The sequence below is a fragment of the Mustelus asterias genome, chromosome 19, assembly GCF_964213995.1.
Source record: "Mustelus asterias chromosome 19, sMusAst1.hap1.1, whole genome shotgun sequence".
Taxonomy (NCBI): Eukaryota; Metazoa; Chordata; class Chondrichthyes; order Carcharhiniformes; family Triakidae; genus Mustelus; species Mustelus asterias.
Window position 1 is genome coordinate 18,102,348 of NC_135819.1, and position 25,467 is coordinate 18,127,814.

General features: G+C 51.1%; 2 protein-coding genes across 2 annotated transcripts in view; both read left to right on the top strand.

The window, feature by feature from the left end:
* Nucleotides 1-25,467, top strand: part of pnpla6 (patatin-like phospholipase domain containing 6) — a 199,900-nt gene that overhangs the window by 113,255 nt on the left and 61,178 nt on the right. Inside the window, exons 19-29 of the mRNA XM_078235102.1 lie at nucleotides 1,427-1,550; nucleotides 3,927-4,040; nucleotides 6,834-6,909; nucleotides 8,545-8,691; nucleotides 9,200-9,263; nucleotides 9,941-10,109; nucleotides 11,601-11,783; nucleotides 14,140-14,258; nucleotides 15,646-15,802; nucleotides 18,469-18,585; nucleotides 22,279-22,348. Coding sequence (XP_078091228.1) covers nucleotides 1,427-1,550; nucleotides 3,927-4,040; nucleotides 6,834-6,909; nucleotides 8,545-8,691; nucleotides 9,200-9,263; nucleotides 9,941-10,109; nucleotides 11,601-11,783; nucleotides 14,140-14,258; nucleotides 15,646-15,802; nucleotides 18,469-18,585; nucleotides 22,279-22,348 — 1,340 coding nt within the window. The remainder of the gene's footprint in view (nucleotides 1-1,426; nucleotides 1,551-3,926; nucleotides 4,041-6,833; nucleotides 6,910-8,544; nucleotides 8,692-9,199; nucleotides 9,264-9,940; nucleotides 10,110-11,600; nucleotides 11,784-14,139; nucleotides 14,259-15,645; nucleotides 15,803-18,468; nucleotides 18,586-22,278; nucleotides 22,349-25,467) is intronic.
* On the top strand, nucleotides 13,087-13,983 carry LOC144507600 (uncharacterized). The gene has a single exon (XM_078234755.1). It carries the CDS (start codon nucleotides 13,087-13,089, stop codon nucleotides 13,981-13,983), a length of 897 nt encoding a protein of 298 aa, XP_078090881.1.

Sequence of the window (25,467 nt, forward strand, 5' to 3'; positions counted from 1 at the left end):
CCCTAAAGGACATCAGTGAACCAGATGGGTTTGTCCGACAATGGGCCATCAGTAGATTCTTAATTCCAGATTTTTTTTCCTGAATTCAAATTCCACCATTTTGCCGTGATGGGATTCGAACCCGGGTCCCCGGAACATTAGCTGAGTTTCTGGATCAATAGTCTAGCGATAATACCACGAGGCCATCGCCTCCCCTGATTTCCAACAGCACGTTCTGGATGGGCTTCAACGTTTCAACGGACCCCCGTAGACCTGTGGACCTCAATTTGAGAACCACTGATGTAAAAGAGAAGGTCTCTTTATTTGCAAAAAAAAGTTATCATTAAAATGTTATAATTTATTGTGAGGGGAATTGATTACAAATGCAGGGAGGTTATGCTTCAGTTGTACAGGGCATTGGTGAGACCACATCTGGAATATTGTCTACAGGATTGGTCTCCTTACTTAAGGAAAGTTGTAAATGCGTTAGAAGCAGTTCGGAGAAGGTTTGCTCGACTAATAATGTCCGAGGTTGTATAGGTGAGGGGTATTAGTGGGCTAAATATGTGGGGTTACAGGATTAGGGTCTGGGTAAGATGCTACCTTGGAGAGTCGGTGCAAATCCAATGGGCTGAATGGCCTGCTTCTGCATTGTAGGGATTCTATGATCACAAATGCAGTGAGGTTATGTTTCAGTTGTACAGGGCATTGGTGAGACCACATCTGGAGTGTTGTGAACAGGATTGGTCTCCTTATTTAAGGAAAGAAAGTGCGTTAGAAGCAGTTAAGAGAAGGTTTACTCGACTAACACCCAGGAATGGATGGGTTGTTTTATGAGGAAAGGTTGGAGAGGTTAGGTTTGTATCCACTGGAGTTTAGAAGAGTAAGAGGCGACTTGATCAAAAGCTTTAAGATGCTGAGGGGTGTTGACAGGGTGGGTGTGGAGAGGATGTTTCCTCTTGTGGAAGAATCTAGAACGAGGGGGGTCACTGTTTAAAGATAAGGGGGTCGCCCATTTAAGATGGGGATGAGGAGAATTATTTTCACTCAGAGGGTGGAGAGTGTCTGGAACTCTCTTCCTCAGAAGTGGGAGCTGAGACTGTGAATATTTTTAAGGCAGAGAGTTCTTGATGAACGAGGGGGTGAAAGGTTATCGGGGGGTCAGCGGGAATGTGGGTGAGATTCCAATCAGATCAGCTGCGATCCTATTGAATGGGAGAGCAGGCTGGAGGGGCCGAGTGGCCTCCTCCTGCTCCTGGTTGACGTGTTTGTGTGTGAAAAGCAGAAGATTATTGGTAAGGAGTACCCGTGTGGTGTTTGAAGGGATCGTGCTGTGTAACTTCTCCAGATGTGTTGTAACTGTCTCTTCCAGGAAGTTATTGCGCCGCTGTTCTTCACGTCCTCCTGGCAGGCTGGTTCTCTGTAATATCTTTCTTCTAATTTGCAGGCAGGCTGACCGATCAGACTGCACCTATATCGTCCTAAACGGGCGGCTGCGCTCCGTCATCCGAAAGGCCAATGGCAAGAAAGAACTCGTAGGAGAATACGGGCGTGGAGACCTGATTGGAGTGGTAATTGGCTCACTTCCCGACTTTCATTCGGGTTGGGGGACGGGGGAGTGGGATTACACCAATGTTTCAGTTAACAGTCATAAAGGCTTACGGTCAGGTGACCTAGGATTCCAGCATCCCTACAGTGCAGAAGGAGGCCATTCAGCCCATCAAGCCCGACAATCCCACCCAGGCCGTGTAACCCATGTATTTACCCTGCTAATCCCCTGACACTAAGGGACAATTTAAGAACATAAGAACTAGGAGCAGGAGTCGGCCATCTGGCCCCTCGAGCCTGCTCCGCCATTCAATAAGATCATGGCTGATCTTTTCGTGGACTCAGCTCCACTTACCCGCCCCCTCACCATAACCCTTAATTCCTTTACTGTTCAAAAATGTATCTATCCTTGCCTTAAAAACATTCAATGAGGTAGCCTCAACTGCTTCACTGGGCAGGGAATTTCACAGATTCACAACCCTTTGGGTGAAGAAGTTCCTCCTCAACTCAGTCCTAAATCTGCTTCCCCTTATTTTGAGGCCATGCCCCCTTGTTCTAGTTTCATCCGCCAGTGGAAACAACCTCCCTGCTTCTATCTGATCTATTCCCTTCATAATCTTATATGTTTCTATAAGATGTCCCCTCATTCTCCTGAATTCCAATGAGTATAGCCCCAGTCTACTCAGTCTCTCCTCATAAGCCAATCCTCTCAACTCTGGAATCAACCTAGCGAATCTCCTCTGCACCCCCTCCAGTGCCAGTATATCCTTTCTCAAGTAAGGAGACCAAAACTGTACACAGTATTCCAGGTGTGGCCTCACCAGCACCTTATACAGCTGCAATATAATCTCGCTGTTTTTAAACTCCATCCGTCTAGCAATGAAGGACAAAATTCCATTTGCCTTCTTAATTACCTGCTGCACCTGCAAACCAATTCCTTGAGATTCCTGCACAAGGACACCCAGGTCCCTCTGCACAGCAGCATGCTGCAATTTTTTACCATATAAATAATGGTCCATTTTGCTGTTATTCCTACCAAAGTGGATGATCTCACATTTACCAACATTGTACTCCATCTGCCAGACCCTCGCCCACTCACTTAGATTATCTATATCCCTTTGCAGACTTTTAGCGTCCTCTGTACACTTTGCTCTTCCACCCATCTTCGTGTCATCTGCAAATTTTGACACACTTCACTTGGTCCCCAACTCCAAATCATCTATGTAAATCGTAAACAATTGCGGTCCCAACACTGATCCCTGAGGCAAACCACTAGTCACTGATCGCCAACCAGAAAAACACCCATTTACCCCCACTCTTTACTTTCTGTTAGTTAACCAATCTTCTATCCATGCTAATACATTACCCATAAAACTGTGCACCTTTATCTTATGCAGCAGTCTTTGGTGCGGCACCTTGCCAAATGCCTTCTGGAAATCCAGATACACCACATTCACAGGTTCCCCATTGTCCACTGCGCATGTAATGTTCTCAAAGAATTCCACCAAATTAGTCAAACATGATGTGTCTTTCATGAACCCATGCTGCATCTTACCAATGGGACAATTTCTATCCAGATGTCTCGCTATTTCTTCCCTGATGATAGATTCAAGCATTTTCCCGACTAAAGTTAAGCTAACCGGCCTATAGTTACCCGCCTTTCATCTACCTCCTTTTTTTAAACAGCGGCGTTACATTTGCTGTTTTCCAATCTGTGGGAACCACCCCAGAGTCCAGTGAATTTTGGTAAATTACCACTAGTGCATTTGCTATTTCTCCCACCATCTCTTTTAGTACCCTGGGATGCATTCCATCAGGACCAGGAGACTTGTCTACCTTTAGCCCCATTAACTTGCCCAACACTATCTCTTTCGTCATAATAGTTTCTAGGTTCTCACCTGCCATAGCCTTCCTGTCATCAATTTTTGGCATGTTATTTGTGTCGTCCACTGTGAAGACCGACACAAAATACCTGTTCAATGCCTCAGGCATTTTCTGTCTTTGTGTGTGTTTGATGTGCTGTAATATCGACCCTTTGGGAAGTAACGTGAACGGCATTTTATTGAGACCAGACGTCTAGTTTTGATGAGCTGACTGAAATATAAATGGTTTCACTTCAGCTGGGCCGCTGGATAAAAATTCTCAAAACCATTTGGAAGAGATTGTTTGTTTTAGGCAATCCAGTTTTACACCACGCATCACTCGGACTGAATAAATCCCAGTGAAATCACCTAGTTATGGTGTTGGGTGTGAGGTGCATCTGTTATGATGCCCAAGGTATCGCGTTTGTATTGGGAGGAGCTGGCCTGACCCGAGGCTCCTCTCCCCGCCCATCCGCTGCCCCCTCTTTGTAATTTAAAGGTCGTTTTGGAGCTGATCTTTCTTTGCTTCCTCCTCAGGTTGAAGCCCTAACGCACCAGCCCCGAGCCACCACGATGCATGCTGTTCGTGACTCTGAACTGGCCAAGCTCCCAGAGGGAACACTGAATAATATCAAGAGGAGATATCCTCAGGTGGGTAGCAACATTCACACTGGTTTCCGTAAAGTACGTCAAGCTCCCTTTGGCAGAGTTCCAAATATCCTCTTGTCTCAGCTCGTGGGTGTCTGAAATGTACAGTTTCATGCATTCATAGAATCCTACAGTGCAGAAGGAGGCCATTTGGCCCATGTCTGCACCCACCACAATCTCACCCTATCCCCATAACCCCATGCATTTACCCGAGCTAGTCCCCCTGACTCTAAGGGGCAATTTAGCATGGCCAATCTACCTAACCCGCATGTCTTCCTCCTGTGGGAGGAAACCGGAGCACCCGGAGGAAACCCACGTTGACGCGGGGAGAATGTGCAGACTCCACACAGACAATGAAGCCAAGCCAGGAATCGAACCTGTGTCCCTGGCGCTGTGAGGCAGTCGTGCTAACCACTGCGCCACTGTGCCGGGCATCCTCTCTGGTGTTCTGTGCCATTATGTCATCCATTTAGAAATAGGTGACACAATGGCACAGAGAGGATGCTCATAACTCCACCATAGTTTGCTGCTTTGTATCCTCACTAGTGGGAATGGAAGCTCCCAGGGTTATCTCACTGATGGCAGTGACTGTCCGCTTTCTTTGCGTTGTCCTGGCACTGGGAGGTTTGCAGACCCGTGAAGCAATTGGAAAGGAATAGGCCGGGTTTCGCTCTGCTCGAGGGAATGTCACACACAGTCAGCGGAAATCCCGTTTCCATTGCTCTCAACAGGTTCTGTTTTAACCTTGTTCCTCCTGCAGCCCTAACAAATATGTTGGAATGTGTGGGCGTGCCCACGCACTTTACTGGGGCACATTGTGGGGAGGCAGTGGTATTATCACTGGACTGATAACCCAGAGATCCAGGGTGATGCTCTGGGGACCCGAGTTCCAATCCCACCACAGCGGATGGTGAAATTTGAATTCGATAAAATCTGGAATTAAAAGTCTACTGATGACCATGAAACCATTGTCGATTGTCGTCAAAACCCATCTGGTTCTCTAATGTCCTTTAGAGAAGGAAATCTTACCCAGTGTGGCCTACATGTGACTCCAGACCCACAGCGATGCATTGACTCTCAAATTCCCTTTGAAATGGGGGGCAATAAATGCCAGCCCAGCCAGTGACGCCCAGCTCCTGTAAAGATTAATTAAAAAACTCTAGCCTTAAGGTCACAAGGGTAGGTGGGAGACCTTCAAAGACGGCATCAGTGGTTAGCACTGCTGCCTCACAGCGCCAGGGACCCAGGTTCGATTCCCAGTTTGAGTCACTGTCTGTGTGGAGTCTGCACATTCTCCCCATGACTTGTATATAGCTCTCTGAAATATACAGTTTCATAGATTCATAGAATCCTTACAGTACAGAAGGAGGCCATTCAGCCCATCGAGTCTGCACTGACCACAATCCCACCCAGGCCCTACCCCCATAACCCCATGCATTTACCCTGCTAGTCCCCCTGACACTAAGGGGCAGTTTAACATGGTCAATCCACCTTACCTGCACGTCTTTCGGACTGTGGGAGGAAACCGGAGCACCTGGTTTCCTCCCATATTGCAAAGATGTGCAAGTTAGGTTAATTGGCCATGTTAAACTGCCCCTTAGAGTTGGGGGATTAGTGGGATTATGGGGATAGGGTCTGGGTGGGATTGTGGTCGGTGCAGACTCAACGGGTCAAATGGCCTCCTTCTGCACTGTAGGGATTCTATAATTCTATGACTCTATGATTCTAGGAGTGATGTTTATCTCCGAGTCCCATTCTGATGTTTTTGGCAAGTTGATGGCCTCATTAAAGACACAGTCCTTATCTGTGTCTTCCATTCCTAAAGGGCGCTCCAGTTTTCTCGGTGATCCTCTGCTCGAGGACTCGCCGAGCTTGCTCAAGCCCCTATTATGAACAGCTGGCTAACTTTAGATAAGCGGGGTGGGGGTTACTAGAACTGGGGGATATGGTTTTAAAAACAAGAGGTCTCCCTTTTAAGACCAGATGAGGAGAACGTTTTTTTCCCTTAGAGCTGTGGAATTCGCTTCCGCAAAAAGTTTAAGTTTATTTATTCTTGTCTCAAGTAAGGCTTACATTAACATTGCAATGAAGTTACTGTGAAAATCCCCAGTTGCCACACTCCGGCGCCTGTTCGGGTACACTGAGGGAGAATTTAGCACGGTCAATGCACCCTAACCAGCACGTCTTTCTGACTGTGGGAGGAAACCGGAGCACACGGAGGAAACCCACGCAGACACGGGGAGAATGTGCAGACTCTGCATAGACAGTGACCCAAGCCGGGAATTGAACCCGGGTCCCTGGCACTGAGAGATGGCAGTGCTAACCGCTGTACCACCATGCCATCATGGTCAACGGAGGTGATGAAGTGGCGCAGAATCCTAACCCCGTGTCTTCGGGGGATGTCACTGAGGGATAGCAGGAAGATGAGAAAGAGCAGACGACAAAAAAGTTGGGTCCTTGAGAGCGACACTGGGGAGATTGGGGTGGTGGGGAAGGAGTAGGTGGTGAGGGGTTGGGGGTGGAGGAGTAGGTGGTTGGGGGGGAGGGGGTGGGGGGGGGAGGAGTAGGTGGTGAGGGGTGGGGGGGGGTGAGGTGGTGAGGGGGGTTGATGAGGCTTCAGAGCAGTGATTGATAGTCCTCACTGAAGATGCTGTTGCTATGTACAAGGATGGGGAGTAGCCAGCTCGCGCACAAACTGTTCCATAGAGCAAGTTTAGGGAGCACAGGTTTCCCGAATTGTGAAGACCTTTACGTGACGAATGCTAAATGATTTTGTCGAACTGTTTCGGATTGTAGGTGGTGACGCGGCTGATTCATCTGCTGGGTCAGAAGATCCTGGGGAATCTGCAGCAAGTCCACGGGACATTCCCAGGTACGCCCTCAGCCCCGGCACCCTGACTTCATTTCAAACCTAAAGTACCTGTGTCCAATTGCTTCCTTTTGACTCCTTTCCCACCTCGGCAACCTCCTTGGAACATAAGAACTTGGGTAGTACGTCAGCCGAGCTCCACCAGGAGCCAGCAGCTTTAGCTGACACCCATCGACTGGTGCCCGGCTGTCCAGAGCGCTGTGAGGTTAGAGGTGAGCGGTGTTGTGCTGTCCGATACTTTGCCACCTCACCATGCCCTCGGCCCACTCGAGCAATCGGAAACATTCAACTTCCGAAAACAAAAGCCAGTTGAGAACAAATGATAGTGAAGTTTTTTATGAAATTGTGCCTCAGGACTCTTGGAATAGTAAAGTCATCCGCATGGAGTGAATGGTTGGGGGGTGCTGTGAGGGACTGCAGTAATTCCATTAGTAGGTGTAGTAAGATCCTTCCAAACCCACAACCTCTGCCACCTCCAAGGGACAAGGGCAGCAAGTTCATGGGAACACTGTGATGATATATGTAGGTATTTATATTTTTGTGTTTAAATACACTGTGTAGGTAAAGGTAGAGCTGTGCCTGTGTGTCCGGTGTTAATAAGTTCATGAGACATAGGAGCAAAATTAGGCCATTCGGCCCATCGAGTCTGCTCCGCCATTCAATCATGGCTGATATGCTCCTCATCCCCATTTTCCTGTCTTCTCCCCATAACCCTTCTCCCCATAACCCTTCTCCCCATAACCCTTCTCCCCATAACCCTTCTCCCCATAACCAATTAAAAACCTGTCCAACTCCTCAAGTTTACTCACTGTCCCAGCATCCACTGCACTTTGGGGTAGTGAATCAAAGGTTCATGAAGGCAGCTCACCACATCCTTCTCGAGGGATAATTAGGGATGGGCAGTAAATACAGGTCTAGTCAGCGACGCCCATATCCCGTAAATAAATCTCCATCCCCACTGATCTGACTTGATTTGATTTATTATTGTCACATGTATTAACAGACAGTGAAAAGTATTGTTTCTTGCGTGCTATACAGACAAAGCATACCGTTCATAGAGAAGGAAAGGAGAGAGTGCAGAATGTAGTGTTACAGTCATAGCTAGGGTGTAGAGAAAGATCAACTTTATGCAAGGTCGGTCCATTCAAAAGTCTGACAGCAGCAGGGAAGAAGCTGTTCTTGAGTCGGTTGGTACGTGACCTCAGACTTTTGTATCTTTTTCCCGATGGAAGAAGGTGGAAGAGAGAATGTCCGGGGTGCGTGGGGTTCTTAATTATGCCGGCTGCTTTTCCGAGGCAGCGGGAAGTGTAGGTAGAGTTAATGGATGGGAGGCTGGTTTGTGTGATGGATTGGCCTATGTTCACGACCTTTTGTAGTTCCTTGCAGTCTTGGGCAGAGCAGGAGCCATACCAAGCTGTGATACAACCAGAAAGAATGCTTTCTATGGTGCATGTGTTAAAGTTGTTGAGAGTCGTAGCGGGCATGCCATATTCCCTTAGTCTTCTGAGAAAGTAGAGGCGTTGGCTTTAAAAGTAAAGTTTATTTATTAATCACAGGTAAGGCTTACATGAACACGGCAATGTGGTTACTGTGAAATTCCATAATGAGCTTGTTTTTGTGTGTCTCGATTCTTTTCAGGCACTGGTATTGGACTGTCAACAGCGAGCAGCGCAGACGTGACGAACCCAACCAGCAACCTTTCCACTGTGGCTGTGCTTCCCGTCTGTGACGAGGTGCCGATTGCTGCCTTCACCATGGAGCTGACGCACGCACTCAATGCAATCGGTCAGTGGGAGTCCGGTACCCAGCGCAGGTTCCCGGGCCTCTGTCAGCCTTTGTCACTCGCTAAAGGCGTCGGGTTTAATCTGAGCATGGGTCTCCGAAACTCCTATCGACACAAGAACGTTAACAACAGTGAAACAGTGTCCCTTCGGGAATGCTGTGTAAAAATTACTCATTCGCGGGAGTCGCTGGCGGCCTCAGTATTTATTCCCCATTCCTAATTGCCCTTGGACTTCTCGGCCATTTCAGAGAGCGGCGAAGTGTCAACCACTTGTGGGTCTGGAGTACTTCAATCACGCGGTGATTAGTGGCGTGTCCAATCCATCCTCACCCAGTGTCCTTGTACATGACTTCCTTTAGCAGAGGTCTCTGCGGTCAGGTGTTGGAGGGGGGGGGGGGAGTTCTCGCCAGTTTTCTTGCCTCAAGACGCTCCAATGCTGCCCCGTTTACCCTAAAGAGCTAATGTGCACATTGACAATAACTCTGACCTGCTCTCTCTCTAACTTGACAGGCCCCACACTACTGATGACCAGTGATATCATTAGGCAGCGCCTGGGTGCATCAGCTCTGGACAGGTAAGAGTGCGGCATAAGGATTTGTCGGATAATATCATTTAATCTGTACAAGCATTGCTAGTTTTTGGATTGAGTTGGTATCTAGTGGGACCTGATTTGAGATTGATTAGATTCGGTTGTGGTTTCTCGCTACAACTAAAGGGTGAGGGATTATATATATTTAAGTGGTTGCATGATTGCTTTAAGAGCAGGTCACATGATTTGATGGTGATGTCATTTGGCCCCTTGAGCCTGCTTTGCCATTCAGTAAGTTCATGGCTGATCTGTTTGTGTTGAGTTCCACATTCCCCATTTACCCCTGATGACTTTTGATTCCCTTGTCCGACAAGAATCTACCGACCGCCACCTTAAAAATATTCTGAGGCAGAGTTCCAGAATGGCAAAACTCTCTGAGAAAAATTCTCCTCGCCTCTGTCCTGTAAGGGTGACCCATAATTTTCAATCAGTGCCCCCCAGACTCGCCCACAAGAGGAAACATCCTTTCCACGTCCACCTTGTCGAGACGGTTCAGGATCTTATAGATGTCAATCAGGTCCCCCCTCACTCTCCTGGGAGCTTGTACCCTTTGTGGTTCCAATCTGAGTACCCAGCGTCTCTCCCATCGCCTTGTGTAGCTGCGGGCGTGCTATCACCGACACTGCATTGTGGCCGTTGCCTTTCTGTCTCCTTTTATGCAGCATCCACGAATACCGTCTCTCGGGCTGGCTGGCCCAGCAAGAGGACATCCATCGGATCGTCTTGTACCAGACTGACTATGGCATGACACCCTGGACGCAACGCTGCATTCGACAAGCCGACTGCATCCTTATCGTCGGACTAGGAGATCAGGAGCCCAGCTTGGGAGAGGTAAGCATAGAATCCCTGTAGAATCATAGACTCCCTGCAGAATCACGGGATCCCTGCAGAATCACGGGATCCCTGCAGAATCACGGGATCCCTGCAGAATCACGGGATCCCTGCAGAATCACGGGATCCCTATAGGATCATGGAACCCCTGTAAAATCTCTTCAAAATCATAGAATCCCTACAGGATAATAGAATCCCTCTAGAATCCCTACAGAATCATGGAATCCCCGCAGGGTCGTACAATCCTTATAAAATCATAGAATCCCTACAGGATCTGATGATGCCAGAAGTGACCATTCAGCCCATCAAGCCTACACTGACTATCTGACAGACTATTTTACCCAGGCACTCTTCCCCCGCCCTTTCCCTTAATAGCAAATCTCCCTAACTTGCGTATCTTGGGACACTAAGGGGCAATTTAGCATGGCCAATCCACCTAACCCGCACATCTTTGGAGTGTGGGAGGAAACTGGAGCACCCGGAGAAAACCCACGCAGACACGGGGAGAACGTGCGGACTCCGCGCGGCCAGTGACCCGAGCCGGGAATCGAACCCGGGTCCCTGGCGCTGTGAAGCAGCAGTGCTAATCACTGTGCCACCGTGCCACATGTACGAGAGTACACGCCAAACAATGAACATTTTTAAACCATGTACAGGCTAGTTTGGAGAGTCAGCAACTTGCATTTCTGTAGGCACCTTGAACACCAGAAACTGTCCCGGGGGCTTCACAGAGGCATAATCAGATAAAGATCTGATATGCCGCTATGCCAAAGAAGATATTAGAGAACATAAGATCTAGGAACAGAATTAGGCCATTCGGCCCATCGATTGGCTCTACCATTCAATCATGGCTGATAAGTTTCCCAACACCATTCTCCGGCCTTTTTCTCGTAACCTTTGATCCCATTGCCAATCAAGAACCTATCCATCTCTGTCTTAAATACACTCAGTGACCCGGCCTCCACAGCCCTCTGTGGCAATGAATTCCACAGATTCACCACCCTCGGGCTGAAGAAAATCCTCCTCATCTTGGTCATCCCTTCACTCTGAGGCTGTGCCCTCGCATGCTGGTCTCTCCAACTAATGGAAACATCTTCTCCATGTCCACTCTATCCAGGCCTCTCAGTATTCTTTAAGTTTCAATTAGATCCCCCCTCATCCTTCTAAACTCCGAGTACAGATCCAGAGTCCTCAAATGCTCCTCATGCGCCAAGCTTTTGGGAGGAGTGACCAGATTGGTCAAAAAGGTAGATTTGAGCACCTGGAACATCCCATTTTGTACTTGGAGCCAGGTGTGCCACATAACAGACAAAGGTTTGATGTGGACTGAGACATAGTATGCTCTTCCAATAATGTGCCATCTTACACAGGTACCATTCTTCTGATGTACTCTTGCTGTTCTCTATCCGTTTCTCTCTCGCGTTGAGTCTGGCTCTGCACCGCTGGTAGGTGCACCAAGAATTTATATTCCTCTGTTCTCCCCATGTGCAGCTGGAGCAGATGTTGGAGAACACAGCTGTCCGAGCACTGAAGCAGCTCATCCTTTTGCACAAGGAAGATGGGCCCAGCCCTTCCCGGACTGTGGAATGGCTGAACATGAGGAGCTGGTGTTCTGGCCACTTCCACATCAAGTGTCCTCGCAGGATCTTCTCGCGTCGGAGCCTCCAGAAATTGGTAAGTGTGTGTGGGCAAGAGCGCTGGAGTGGCTTTGTGTGGTGATGGGAGCGCGGGACCGGGTTTTGGGTGATGGGAGCGCGGGACCGGGTTTTGGGTGATGGGAGCGCGGGACTGGGTTTTGGGTGATGGGAGCGCGGGACCGGGTTTTGGGTGATGGGAGCGCGGGACTGGGTTTTGGGTGATGGGAGCGCGGGACTGGGTTTTGGGTGATGGGAGCGCGGGACCGGGTTTTGGGTGAGGGAGCGCGGGACTGGGTTTTGGGTGATGGGAGCACGGGACCTGGTTTTGGGTGATGGGAGCATGGGATCGGGTTTTGGGTGATGGGAGCGCGGGACTGGGTTTTGGGTGATGGGAGCGCGGGACCGGGTTTGGGTGACGGGAGCGTGGGACCGGGTTTTGGATGATGGCAGCGCGGGACCGGTTTGGGTGATGGGAGCGCGGGACTGGGTTTGGGTGGTGGTGGGAGCACGGGATCGGGTTATGGTTAGTGATGGGAGCACGGGACCGGGTCTGGTTAGTGATGGGAGCACGGGACCGGGTCTGGTTAGTGATGGGAGCACGGGACCGGGTTTGGGTGGTGATGGGAGCGCGGGACCGGGTTTGGGTGGTGATGGGAGCGCGGGACCGGGTTTGGTTAGTGATGGGAGCGCGGCACTGGGTTTGGTTAGTGATGGGAGCGCAGGACTGGGTTTGGTTAGTGATGGGAGTGCGGGACTGGGTTTGGGTGATGGGAGCACGGGACCGGGTTTGGTTAGTGATGGGAGCGCGGGACTGGAATTGGGTGATGGGAGCGCGGGACTGGGTTTGGGTGATGGGAGCGCGGGACTGGGTTTGGGTGATGGGAGCGCGGGACTGGGTTTGGGTGATGGGAGCGCGGGACTGGGTTTGGGTGATGGGAGCGCGGGACTGGGTTTGGGTGATGGGAGCGCGGGACTGGGTTTGGGTGATGGGAGCGCGGGACTGGGTTTGGGTGATGGGAGCGCGGGACTGGGTTTGGGTGATGGGAGCACGGGACCGGGTTTGGGTGATGGGAGCACGGGACCGGGTTTGGTTAGTGATGGGAGCGCGGGACTGGGTTTGGATGATGGGAGCGCGGGACTGGGTTTGGGTGATGGGAGCGCGGGACTGGGTTTGGGTGATGGGAGCGCGGGACTGGGTTTGGGTGATGGGAGCGCGGGACTGGGTTTGGGTGATGGGAGCGCGGGACTGGGTTTGGGTGATGGGAGCGCGGGACTGGGTTTGGGTGATGGGAGCGCGGGACTGGGTTTGGGTGATGGGAGCACGGGACCGGGTTTGGATGATGGGAGCGCGGGACCGGGTTTTGGATGATGGCAGCGCGGGACCGGGTTTGGGTGATGGGAGCGCGGGACCGGGTTTGGTTAGTGATGGGAGCGCGGGACCGGGTTTGGGTGATGGGAGCGCGGGACTGGGTTTGGTTAGTGATGGGAGCGCGGGACTGGGTTTGATTAGTGATGGGAGCGCGGGACTGGGTTTGGTTAGTGATGGGAGCGCGGGACTGGGTTTGGTTAGTGATGGGAGCGCGGGACTGGGTTTGGTTAGTGATGGGAGCGCGGGACCGGGTTTGGTTAGTGATGGGAGCGCGGGACCGGGTTTGGTTAGTGATGGGAGCGCGGGACCGGGTTTGGTTAGTGATGGGAGCGCGGGACCGGGTTTGGTTAGTGATGGGAGCGCGGGACCGGGTTTGGTTAGTGATGGGAGCGCGGGACCGGGTTTGGTTAGTGATGGGAGCGCGGGACCGGGTTTGGTTAGTGATGGGAGCGCGGGACCGGGTTTGGTTAGTGATGGGAGCGCGGGACCGGGTTTGGTTAGTGATGGGAGCGCGGGACCGGGTTTGGTTAGTGATGGGAGCGCGGGACCGGGTTTGGTTAGTGATGGGAGCGCGGGACCGGGTTTGGTTAGTGATGGGAGCGCGGGACCGGGTTTGGTTAGTGATGGGAGCGCGGGACCGGGTTTGGTTAGTGATGGGAGCGCGGGACCGGGTTTGGTTAGTGATGGGAGCGCGGGACTGGGTTTGGTTAGTGATGGGAGCGCGGCACTGGGTTTGGGTGATGGGAGCGCGGGACTGGGTTTGGTTAGTGATGGGAGCGTGGGACTGGGTTTGGGTGATGGGAGCGCGGGACTGGGTTTGGTTAGTGATGCGAGTGCAGACTGGAAGAGGGCAGGGGAATGGGAATGACTGAGTTATTGTGGGTGAGTGACTGGGGGGGAGATGGATTCAGGAATTTGGCAGTGGGGGTGGGTAACTGGTGGACTGGAGTTGCGATGGGAGAATATCGGTTCTGGGGAGTTGGGGGTTCAATGGGAAAGGTAGTAATGATCATTCCTGTTTCAGAGGGAGATGTACGAAAAACTATTTCTCAAAACGCCTGATCGACACAGTGACTTCTCCCGATTGGCTCGCATCCTCACCGGGAATACGATCGCGTTGGTGCTTGGAGGAGGTGGAGCCAGGTAACCAGAGAAAGGTTATAACCTGGAGAGTTCAATAATAGTGAGAGGCAGCGACTGGAGATGGCTACACAACACCTTGACTCAATACCCCATTTACCACCCATGGTTATTCAGTGCTTTCCTGTTGAGTTAGCATGCACACTCACTCAGTCACACACTGTCTATTTTAACGATGGAAACACACTTTCCAGCACCAATTCTTTGGGAAATTGATTTGATTTATTATTGCCACATGTATTAGTATACAATGAAAAGCATTGTTTCCTGCGCGCTATACAGACAAAGCATACCATTCATTGAGAAGGAAACGAGAGAGTGCAGAATCAAAAGTCTGACGGCAGCAGGGAAGAAGTTGTTCTTGAGTCGGTTGGTACGTGACCTCAGACTTTTGTATTTTTTTCCCGAAGGAAGAAGGTGGAAGAGAGAATGTCCGGGGTGCGTGGGGTCCTCAATTAGATTGGCTACTTTTTCGAGGCAGTGGGAAGTATAGACAGAGTCAATGGATGGGAAGCTGGTTTGCGTGATGGATTGAGCTACATTCACGACCCTTTGTAGTTTCTTGCGGTCTTGGGCAGAGCAGGAGCCATTCCGAGCTGTAATGCAACCAGAATTTCCTTAGTCTTCTGAGAAATTCGGAGCATGTACTTAAATGCAGTGGCAAAATATCTTGGATTTGTCATGTATCTCAAAATCTAGCTCACAGTCCTGACCGAGTTTCCTTCACCATTCCCTGAATGTGTCCGTCACTGGTTGACCCACATGTAGGGGCTGAGTTCTCACTCCATCCTCCCACTTTCCGCCTGTGCAAAGACCTCCCGTCCCGGCACCTGGTCTGTTCATATCCGTCCTGGCTTTGGGCGGATGTCCTCAGTCCAGTGACCTTTGATAGACATTAAAGTTTTTTTTATTTATTAGTGTCACAAGTAAGGCTTACATTAACACTGCAATGAAGTTACTGTGAAAATCCCCTCGTCACCACACTCCGGCGCATGTTCAGGTACACTGAGGGAGAATTTAGCACGGCCAACACACCTAACCAGCACGTCTTTCAGACTGTGGGAGGAAACCGGAGCACCCGGAGGAAACCCACGGGGAGAACGTGCAGACTCTGCAGTTACTCAAGCCAGAATCGAACCCAAGTCCAACTTAGTGTCAAATGAAGTAAATCAGAAGTTAAATATTTGTGTACAATAAAGCTTGATGCCTTTCTACCCCTTTCCCTCTCCCTGCCCACCCCTCCCTCTCTCTCCCTGCCTCCCTCTCCCTCTCTCTTCCCTGCGCCCTCTCCCTCTCTACCTCCTCCCTCTCTCTCTCTCTCTCTCTCTCCCTGCCTCCCTCTCCCTCCCTCCCTCTCCCTGCCTCCCTCCCCCTCTCCCTCTTTCTCCAGGGGTTGCTCACACGTGGGTGTGATGAAGGCCATGGAGGAGATTGGGATCCCAGTCGATATTATTGGAGGAACTTCCATTGGTTCATTTATTGGGGCGCTGTATGCAGAGGAGCGGAGTGCAGTGAGGACCAAGCAGAGAGCCAGAGAGTGGGCAAACGTGAGTTTCAGTCCGCGTTCCCAGATTTACATCCATTTATCCTCCACATTGCTCATACGGCAGCATCAGAGACCTCATTGAGAGCAAACGCCTGTAATGTTGGATGATTTAACTGCTTCTATGTCAAACTGGAATGAAGTAATACTTGTGGTCAAAAAATACTTTCGAACTGAAACCGTTCCAGATAATGGCGCTGGGCTAAAAAATGTTCATTGCGGCAAAAGCAGGCAGGACTAAACTGACTGGTCTGAAAATTTAAGGCAAAATTAATCGAATCCAATGGGAAAGCTTTGAATTTGATGCAAATATCCGGAGTACGTAATCAGTTTGTGTCTCTAAGGGCACAAACCGATTACGTACTTGTCACAAAAATACAAACCGCTAAAGAATAGAGGCAGAGCATGAAGGGGACATGTCCTCTCTCTGTCCGACCCCAAAGACCGACCCACTTCCCACCGGATACCTCCCAATGCTTTTGGCCAATGCCGCCTTTGTGAACTTTCACCCTCAAAATGGGGTCACAGTGGGGAAAGATTTGGGAAGTAAATTGCTACATGGGAGATGCAGCCACCCCAATCCCAGGCGGCAGTCTCACCCCAGTATTCCCCCAACCATTTCTTCAACCTATCTTGCAATGTTAATATCATCTCTTTCAATCACTGTCTCTGACAGTATTTTACAATCGGGCTCGATGGGCCGAATGGCCTATCCCTGCTGCTTGTTTCTATGTCCTGGGAACCAACGTTCGAATCCCGCCACGGAAGATGGTGGAATTTGAATTTTAAAAAATTTTAAATCTGGAATTAAGAATCTACGGATGACCATGAAACCATAGTCAATTGACAGAAAAACCCATCTGGTTCACTAATGTCCTTTAGGGAAGGAAATCTGCCATCCTTACCTGGCCTGGCCTACATGTGACTCCAGAGCCACAGCAATGTGGTTGAATCTTAACCAGCCTCTGAAATGGCCGAGCGAGACACTCAGTTCAAGGGCAATTAGGGATGGACAACGAATGCTGGCCCAGCCCATGACCCATCAATGGATACATAGAAACATAGAAGATAGGAGCAGAAGGAGGCCATTCGGCCCTTCGAGCCTGCTCCGCCATTCTTTACAATCATGGCTGATCGTCCAACTCGATAGCCTAATCCTGCTTTCCCCCCATAACCTTTGATCCCATTCGCCCCAAGTGCTATATCCAGCCACCTCTTGAATACATTCAATGTTTTGGCATCAACTACTTCCTGTGGTAATGAATTCCACAGGCTCACCACTCTTTGGGTGGAGAAATGTCCCGTCACCTCCATCCTAAATGGTCTACCCCAAATCCTAAGACTGTGACCCCTGGTTCTGGACTCCCCCACCATCGGGAACATCCTCCCTGTATCTACCCTGTCTAGTCCTGTTGGAATACTGTAGGGATTCTATTCTAACTCATAGAAACATATAAAATTCTAACAGGGTTAGACAGGGTGCATTCAAAAAGAATGTTCCCAATTGTTTGGGAGCCCAGAACTAGGGGTCACAGTTTGAGGATAAGGGGTAAACCTTTTAGAACTGAGGTGAGGAGAAATTTCTTCACCCAGAGGGTGGTGAATGTGTGGAATTCACTCCCACAGAAAGTCATTGAGGCCAAAACATTGTGTGATTTCAAGAAGAAATTAGATATCGCTTTCGGAGCTAAAGAGATCAAAGGATTTGGGGGAAGGGGGCGATCAGGTTATTGAATTTGATGATTAGCCCTGATCAACATGAATGGCGGAGCAGGCTCAAAGGGCCGAATGGCCTCCTCCTGCTTCGAGTTTCTATGTTTCTATGTTCTGGGGACATAGGTTCAAATCCCGCCATGGAAGATAGTGAAATTTGAATTAAATTTTTGAAAAATCTGGAATTGAGAATCGACTGATGACCGTGAAATCATTGCCGATTGTCAGAAAAACCCATCTGGTTCACTTATGTCCTTCAGGGAAGGAAATCTGCCATTCTGACCCGATCTGGCCTACATGTGACTCCAGAGCCACAGCAATGTGGTTGAATCTTAACTGCCCTCTGAAATGGCCGAGTGAGACACTCAGTTCAAGGGCAATTAGGGATGGACAATAAATTCTGGCCCAGCCAGCGAGGCCCATGTCCCATCAATGAATACAAACAGAACGGGAAAGGCCCATTGGTCTGTAATAATGAGTCATATTCCTCCTCATACATTAACCAATAAGCACTTCCCTAGGGCACTGGGTGAGGAAAGAGTTTAGATATTTTAACCAAGTGTTTCATGGATGTAACTGAGAATGGGGAGGCGATGGCCTAGTGGTATTATCACTAGAACTATTAATCCAGAAACTCAGCTAATGTTCTGGGGACCCGGGTTCGAATCCCACCATGGCAGATGGTGGAATTTGAATTCAATAAAAAAAATCTGGAATTAAGAATCTACTGATGACCATGAAACCGTTGTCGATTGTTGGAAAAACCCATCTGGTTCCTTTAGGGAAGGAAATCTGCCGTCCCTACCCGGTCTGGCCTACATGTGACTCCAGAGCCACAGAATGTGGTTGACTCTCAGTTACCCTCGGGCATCTAGGGCTGGGCAATAAATGCTGGCCCGGCCAGTGACGCACATTACACAGGAACAAATAAAAAAAAATGTTCCCTGTTTTCCACAGGCGATGAACTCTGTCTTCAAAACCGTGTTAGACCTGACCTACCCCATCACCTCCATGCTGTCCGGCTCGGCCTTCAACACCAGCATTGCTGATGTCTTTGAGGACAAACAAATTGAGGTAAGCTCTGAACCCGAACCGGCTCCCTCCCGGGAGGGAAAGGGACACACGGCCTTTGGCCAGTGTGCTCGGCAGGGGAGCACTGTACTTGTACATAAACCCACTCAGCCCAGCTCGCTTGGCCTGCTCACGGTTACAGGGCAGGGAGCCAGGGCAAATTAGATGGAAATGGGCAAAAACACCCTGGAGTCTGAAACAGGAGCAGAGAAACTCAGCCGGCCTGCCAGCCACTACCAGGAGAGAAACAGAGGCCACGCTTCAATCCTTCATCAGGACTGGAGGGAGGGAGGATGTGTTAGCGCTGTAGAAACTGCAACAAGTCATAACCTTAAGAACAGAAAGCAAACGGCTGGGTGTGAGGGGGAGATGTGTGAATGGGTTTGCAATGAGGCAATGCGCGTACAGGATATATTAAAAAAAGGGGGGGTTTAAGATGGAGGAGAAAGTTCAGAATCTAAAGTTGCCAAACTCACCGTTCAAGCAGAATAGAGGAGCCGGTTCGAGGCAAACAGATCAGTTTAAAGGCGGTTAATCCCACCAGCCGGAGCCAGTTAATCACACCTGCTCTGTCACCCTCTGTGTCTCAGAGCGCTGCTCTGTCACCCTCTGTGTCTCAGAGCGCTGCTCTGTCACCCTCTGTGTCTCAGAGCGCTGCTCTGTCACCCTCTGCGTCTCAGAGCGCTGCTCTGTCACCCTCTGCGTCTCAGAGCGCTGCTCTGTCACCCTCTGCGTCTCAGAGCGCTGCTCTGTCACCCTCTGCGTCTCAGAGCGCTGCTCTGTCACCCCGTGTCTCAGAGCGCTGCTCTGTCACCCCCTGTGTCTCAGAGCGCTGCTCTGTCACCCCCTGTGTCTCAGAGCGCTGCTCTGTCACCCCCTGTGTCTCAGAGCGCTGCTCTGTCACCCCCTGTGTCTCAGAGCGCTGCTCTGTCACCCCCTGTGTCTCAGAGCGCTGCTCTGTCACCCCCTGTGTCTCAGAGCGCTGCTCTGTCACCCCCTGTGTCTCAGAGCGCTGCTCTGTCACCCCCTGTGTCTCAGAGCGCTGCTCTGTCACCCCCTGTGTCTCAGAGCGCTGCTCTGTCACCCCCTGTGTCTCAGAGCGCTGCTCTGTCACCCCCTGTGTCTCAGAGCGCTGCTCTGTCACCCCCTGTGTCTCAGAGCGCTGCTCTGTCACCCCCTGTGTCTCAGAGCGCTGCTCTGTCACCCCCTGTGTCTCAGAGCGCTGCTCTGTCACCCCCTGTGTCTCAGAGCGCTGCTCTGTCACCCCCTGTGTCTCAGAGCGCTGCTCTGTCACCCCCTGTGTCTCAGAGCGCTGCTCTGTCACCCCCTGTGTCTCAGAGCGCTGCTCTGTCACCCCCTGTGTCTCAGAGCGCTGCTCTGTCACCCCCTGTGTCTCAGAGCGCTGCTCTGTCACCCCCTGTGTCTCAGAGCGCTGCTCTGTCACCCCCTGTGTCTCAGAGCGCTGCTCTGTCACCCCCTGTGTCTCAGAGCGCTGCTCTGTCACCCCCTGTGTCTCAGAGCGCTGCTCTGTCACCCCCTGTGTCTCAGAGCGCTGCTCTGTCACCCCGTGTCTCAGAGCGCTGCTCTGTCACCCCCTGTGTCTCAGAGCGCTGCTCTGTCACCCCCTGTGTCTCAGAGCGCTGCTCTGTCACCCTCTGTGTCTCAGAGCACTGCTCTGTCACCCTCTGTGTCTCAGAGCGCTGCTCTGTCACCCTCTGTGTCTCAGAGCGCTGCTCTGTCACCCCCTGTGTCTCAGAGCGCTGCTCTGTCACCCTCTGTGTCTCAGAGCGCTGCTCTGTCACCCTGCACGTCTCAGAGCGCTGCTCTGTCACCCTGCACGTCTCAGAGCGCTGCTCTGTCACCCTGCACGTCTCAAAGCGCTGCTCTGTCACCCTGCACGTCTCAGAGCGCTGCTCTGTCACCCTGCACGTCTCAGAGCGCTGCTCTGTCACCCTGCACGTCTCAGAGCGCTGCTCTGTCACCCTGCACGTCTCAGAGCGCTGCTCTGTCACCCTGCACGTCTCAGAGCGCTGCTCTGTCACCCTGCACGTCTCAGAGCGCTGCTCTGTCACCCTGCACGTCTCAGAGCGCTGCTCTGTCACCCTCTGTGTCTCAGAGCGCTGCTCTGTCACCCTCTGTGTCTCAGAGCGCTGCTCTGTCACCCTCTGTGTCTCAGAGCGCTGCTCTGTCACCCTCTGTGTCTCAGAGCGCTGCTCTGTCACCCTCTGTGTCTCAGAGCGCTGCTCTGTCACCCTCTGTGTCTCAGAGCGCTGCTCTGTCACCCTCTGTGTCTCAGAGCGCTGCTCTGTCACCCTCTGTGTCTCAGAGCGCTGCTCTGTCACCCTCTGTGTCTCAGAGCGCTGCTCTGTCACCCTCTGTGTCTCAGAGCGCTGCTCTGTCACCCTCTGTGTCTCAGAGCGCTGCTCTGTCACCCTCTGTGTCTCAGAGCGCTGCTCTGTCACCCTCTGTGTCTCAGAGCGCTGCTCTGTCACCCTCTGTGTCTCAGAGCGCTGCTCTGTCACCCTCTGTGTCTCAGAGCGCTGCTCTGTCACCCTCTGTGTCTCAGAGCGCTGCTCTGTCACCCTCTGTGTCTCAGAGCGCTGCTCTGTCACCCTCTGCGTCTCAGAGCGCTGCTCTGTCACCCTCTGCGTCTCAGAGCGCTGCTCTGTCACCCTCTGCGTCTCAGAGCGCTGCTCTGTCACCCTCTGCGTCTCAGTAGCTGGAATCAGTCGCGAGTACTGCATGCAGGAGGCCTTTTGGCCCACTGTGCTTGTGCTAGCTCATTGAACGAGCTATCCAATTGGTTCTTTTTGCAGCACTTTGCTCTGCCGTTTGCTCCCAGGTGTTTATCCAGTGTCTGTTGCTATTAAATCTGCCCCCTCCAGATCACTGTGTCCCACTGGATTCTCCTGGCCTCCCCTCTGGGTACCCTTGCTGAGCTGCGTTCCACCGTCTCATGGGGACACTAACCAGCTACTCCCATCCAATACAAATAGCTCCTGAACTCCCGGCTGCACCAAGATCTCCAATGTGCTGTGTTTGCTGCTAAATGTAATGTCCCAGATGACCAGAGGCTGCCCTCCCCTCTGAGGGGGAGAGCCGACTGCTGCTGATTCAACCTGAGGATCAGCACACCTCGGGCAAGTTTGAGAAAGATTGGACAGGGTTGAGAAGGCGGAGCCTTCATAAATAACTTTAACCAGTATGGGAATTGAACCCGTGTTGTTGGAATCTCTCCTTCACTAACCAGCCATTCAGCACGGTGGCACAGTGGTTAGCACTGCTGCCTCACAGTACCAGGGACCTGGGTTCGATTCCCGGCTTGGGTCACTGTCTGTGTGGAGTCTGCACGTTCTCACCGTATCTGCATGGGTTTCCTCCGGGTGCTCCGGTTTCCTCCCACACTCCGAAAGACGTGTTGGTTAGGGTGCATTGGCCATGCTAAATTCTCCCTCCGTGTCCCCGAACAAGAGTGTGGTGACTAGGGGATTTTCACAGTAGCTTCATTGCGGTGTTAATGTAAGCCTTGTGACACTAAGGAATAAACTTTAAACTTTAAAAAAAATTTAAACTGAGCTAAGTAGAAACTACCACAGCTTTTCACGTGTCATAACGCTTCTTGTCTCTCCCCTACCCCCACCCCTCGCTCTCTGCCACCCCCGCCTCTCCTTCCCCCTCTTCCCCCTTACCCCTCAGGACCTGTGGATCCCATATTTCAACGTGACAACCGACATCACTGCGTCTGCAATGCGAGTGCATAAGGACGGTAAGGCTGTCTCTGTTAGCTGTGGCTCTGTCTCGTTCCATGTCTAAAATGATTTACTTTTGAGGTCTTCGAGTACCCTGCCTCCTGCCCGTACTGAGAGGTCAGTTAAGCCAATAGTTCCGAGCCATTTAGTCCTTCCGTGGATTGAAGGAAGGTTCCAGCAGCATGGTGGCAGAGATTCTCTTGTGTGGTTACCCTGGTGAGCGTCTGGAGGTCCTTGTGGATCTGTGAGGGGAAGTTGCCCGGGACACCCAGCCTACAGTCACTTTCACATGGCTAAGAGGAAGTACTACAGTAAATCCCAACCACAATCATTAGCGGAGAATTCAGTGTCCCCTGTGTACAGTTTTACTGTTTTTTTACTCTTCCCGGTATTTTAATAAGGTGACCATGAAGCTGTGGGATTATCATTAAGAAATCTCAACTAAGTTGGCATCAGAGAAAGGATCCCTGCCGGCCTTGCCCTGCTCTGGCCTACATAACCGTCCATAGCAACATGGCTGACTCTCAGCAAACCTCTGAAGCGTCCTAGCCAGCCATTGCGTTCTGTTTAGACCAACAAGGGCTGAGCAATACATGCTGGACTTGCCAGCGGTCACCCATGTCTCGAGAGAATTGATTTTCAAAGTCTCAAGTCAGCATCAAGTGGCGGTGATCCCATCATAGTTTCTCCAGAGTTAAATACCCCGGCACGTTTTCACCGCTGACCGTTCTTGAGGCTTGTCCAGCTGGTCGACGAGGGCAGTGGGCGGCACAGTGGTTAGCACTGCTGCCTCACAGCGCCAGGGACCCGGGTTCGATTCCCAGCTTGGGTCACTATCTCTGTGTGTGTGTGTGTGTGTGTGGGTTTCCTCCGGGTGCCCCAGTTTCCTCCCACAGTCCAAAGATGTGCGGGTTAGGTGGATTGGCCATGTTGAATTGCCCCTTAGTATCGTGGGGACTCGCTAGGGTAAATGCACAGGGTTATAAGGATAGGGCCTGGGTGGGATTGTGGTTGGTGCAGACTCGATGGGCCGAATGGCCTCCTTCTGCTCTGTAGCGTTCTATGATTCCATGGTGCAGGTGCTGCAGGTTTGGCTGAGTGTCACCCTAGTGAGCTCACAGAGTGGGGGTTTTCCTGGGATGGAGGGGCTTCCCTGGGATGGAGGTACTTGCCACCCATACCTATTCACTCTGCAGAAGCCTGATCTTGAAGGTGCACTGCAGGCCTTGCTGTGGTGGTGCTGCCACGGACATGGCAGGGGAGCTCTGAACAGTGCTGGACTTGGGTGGGGGATGGGGGGGGTCTCGCAATATTGCTGCTCCTGAGAAGAAGCACGAAGAGCATCTGGGATTAAACATTCGGCTCAGAGTTTAATAGTGGGCAGCCAAGCTGACCAAATGGCTGCGAGATATTCCTGTACACTTTGTATAGAATTTCTACAGTGCAGGAGGAAACCATTCGGCCCATCGAGTCTGTACCAACTCAGCATCCCACTCGGGCCTTTATTAACCCCATATATTTATTCCACTAGTTTACCTAACCTGCACATCCTTGGACACTAAGGGGCAATTTAGAATCATAGAAACCCTACAGTGCAGAAGGAGGCCATTCGGCCCATCAAGTCTGCACCGACCGCAATCCCACCCAGGCCCTACCCCCACATATTTACCCATTAATCCCTCTAACCTACGCATCTCAGGACTCGAAGGGGCAATTTTTAACCTGGCCAATCGACCTAACTCACACATCTTTGGACTGTGGGAGGAAACCGGAGCACCCGGAGGAAACCCACACAGACACGGGGAGAACATGCAAACTCCGCACAGACAGTGCCCCAAGGCCGGGAATTGAACCCGGGTCCCTGGCGCTGTGAGGCAGCAGTGCTAACCACTGTGCCACCGTGCCGCTCCCTATGGGGGTATAACAGACTCCTGGAGGTTTGCACTGATTTTGGGTTCCTTTGCGTTTGAGGGAAGGGAATGTAGAGGGAGGGTAAGTCACTGGACACTCCATTGAGTGTTTGGCTGAATGTATTACAAAAGACTGGGAGTTAGTATTGCAGCAAGCTGTCATCCTGCGAAACAGCTTAAACAAAATAAACAGGGCGCAGTGCTGGCAAAATATGGAGTAGATTTAAAATATTGAGCCTGTACCTTCAAGTTCTAGGTTGGAATGCACTGTGAGCCAAGGTGAAGGTCCCAGTGCAGTTCACTGCAGTAGCTCTCCCCAAATGTCCATACAGATAACAACTCATTCTGTCACCACTTTCTGTCCTTTTTCTTCACCCGTTCAGCATTTATTGCCCATCCCTAATTTATTCATTTATTTATTCCTTCGTGGGACATAGGTGTCGCTGGCTGGCCAGCATTTATTGCCCAGCCCTAGTTGCCCTTGGAGGGCAGTTGAGAGCCAACCACATCGCTGTGGCTCTGGAGTCACATGTAGGCCAGACCAGGTAAGGATGGCAGATTCCCTTCCCTAAAGGACATTAGTGACCCAGATGGGTTTTTCCAATGTTTTCATGGTCATCAGTAGATTCTTAATTCCAGATTTTTTTTATTGAATCCAAATTCCACCATCTGTCGTGGCGGGATTCGAACCCGGGTCCCCAGAACATTAGCTGAGTTTCTGGATTCATAGTCTAGCGAGTCTAGCTGCCCCTTTGCCCTGGAACTGAGTGTATCACCCAGCCATTTCAGAGGGCGTTTGAGAGTCAACCACATTGCTGTGGCTCTGGAGTCACGTGTAGGTCAGACCAGGTAAGGGCGGCAGATTTCCTTCCCTAAAGGACACGAGTGACCCAGATGGGTTTTTTCCAACAATCGACAATGGTTTCATGATTATCGTTAGATCCTTAATTCCAGGTTTATTTATTGAATTCAAATTCCACCATCTGCCGTGGCGGGATTTGAACCGAGAGCATTACCTTGGATCTCTGGATTGCTAGTTCAGTGACAATATCACTGTGCCACTATCTCCCCATATCTGACAGATATCATACCGCACTTCAGTATCAGTGCCCGTTGGGTCAGAGATCTTGGTAGAGGCAGGGTAGTCGGGATGGGATTGTCATTGTAAATCTGTCTTTGCTTTGGATGTACCTGGACCAGGAAATTAACATCTTAAAATGCTACCG

What these genes read in the sequence shown, in the direction of transcription:
- LOC144507600 (XM_078234755.1), top strand. Translation starts at nt 13,087, where the DNA reads ATGGGAGCGCGGGACCGGGTTTTGGATGATGGCAGCGCGGGACCGGGT.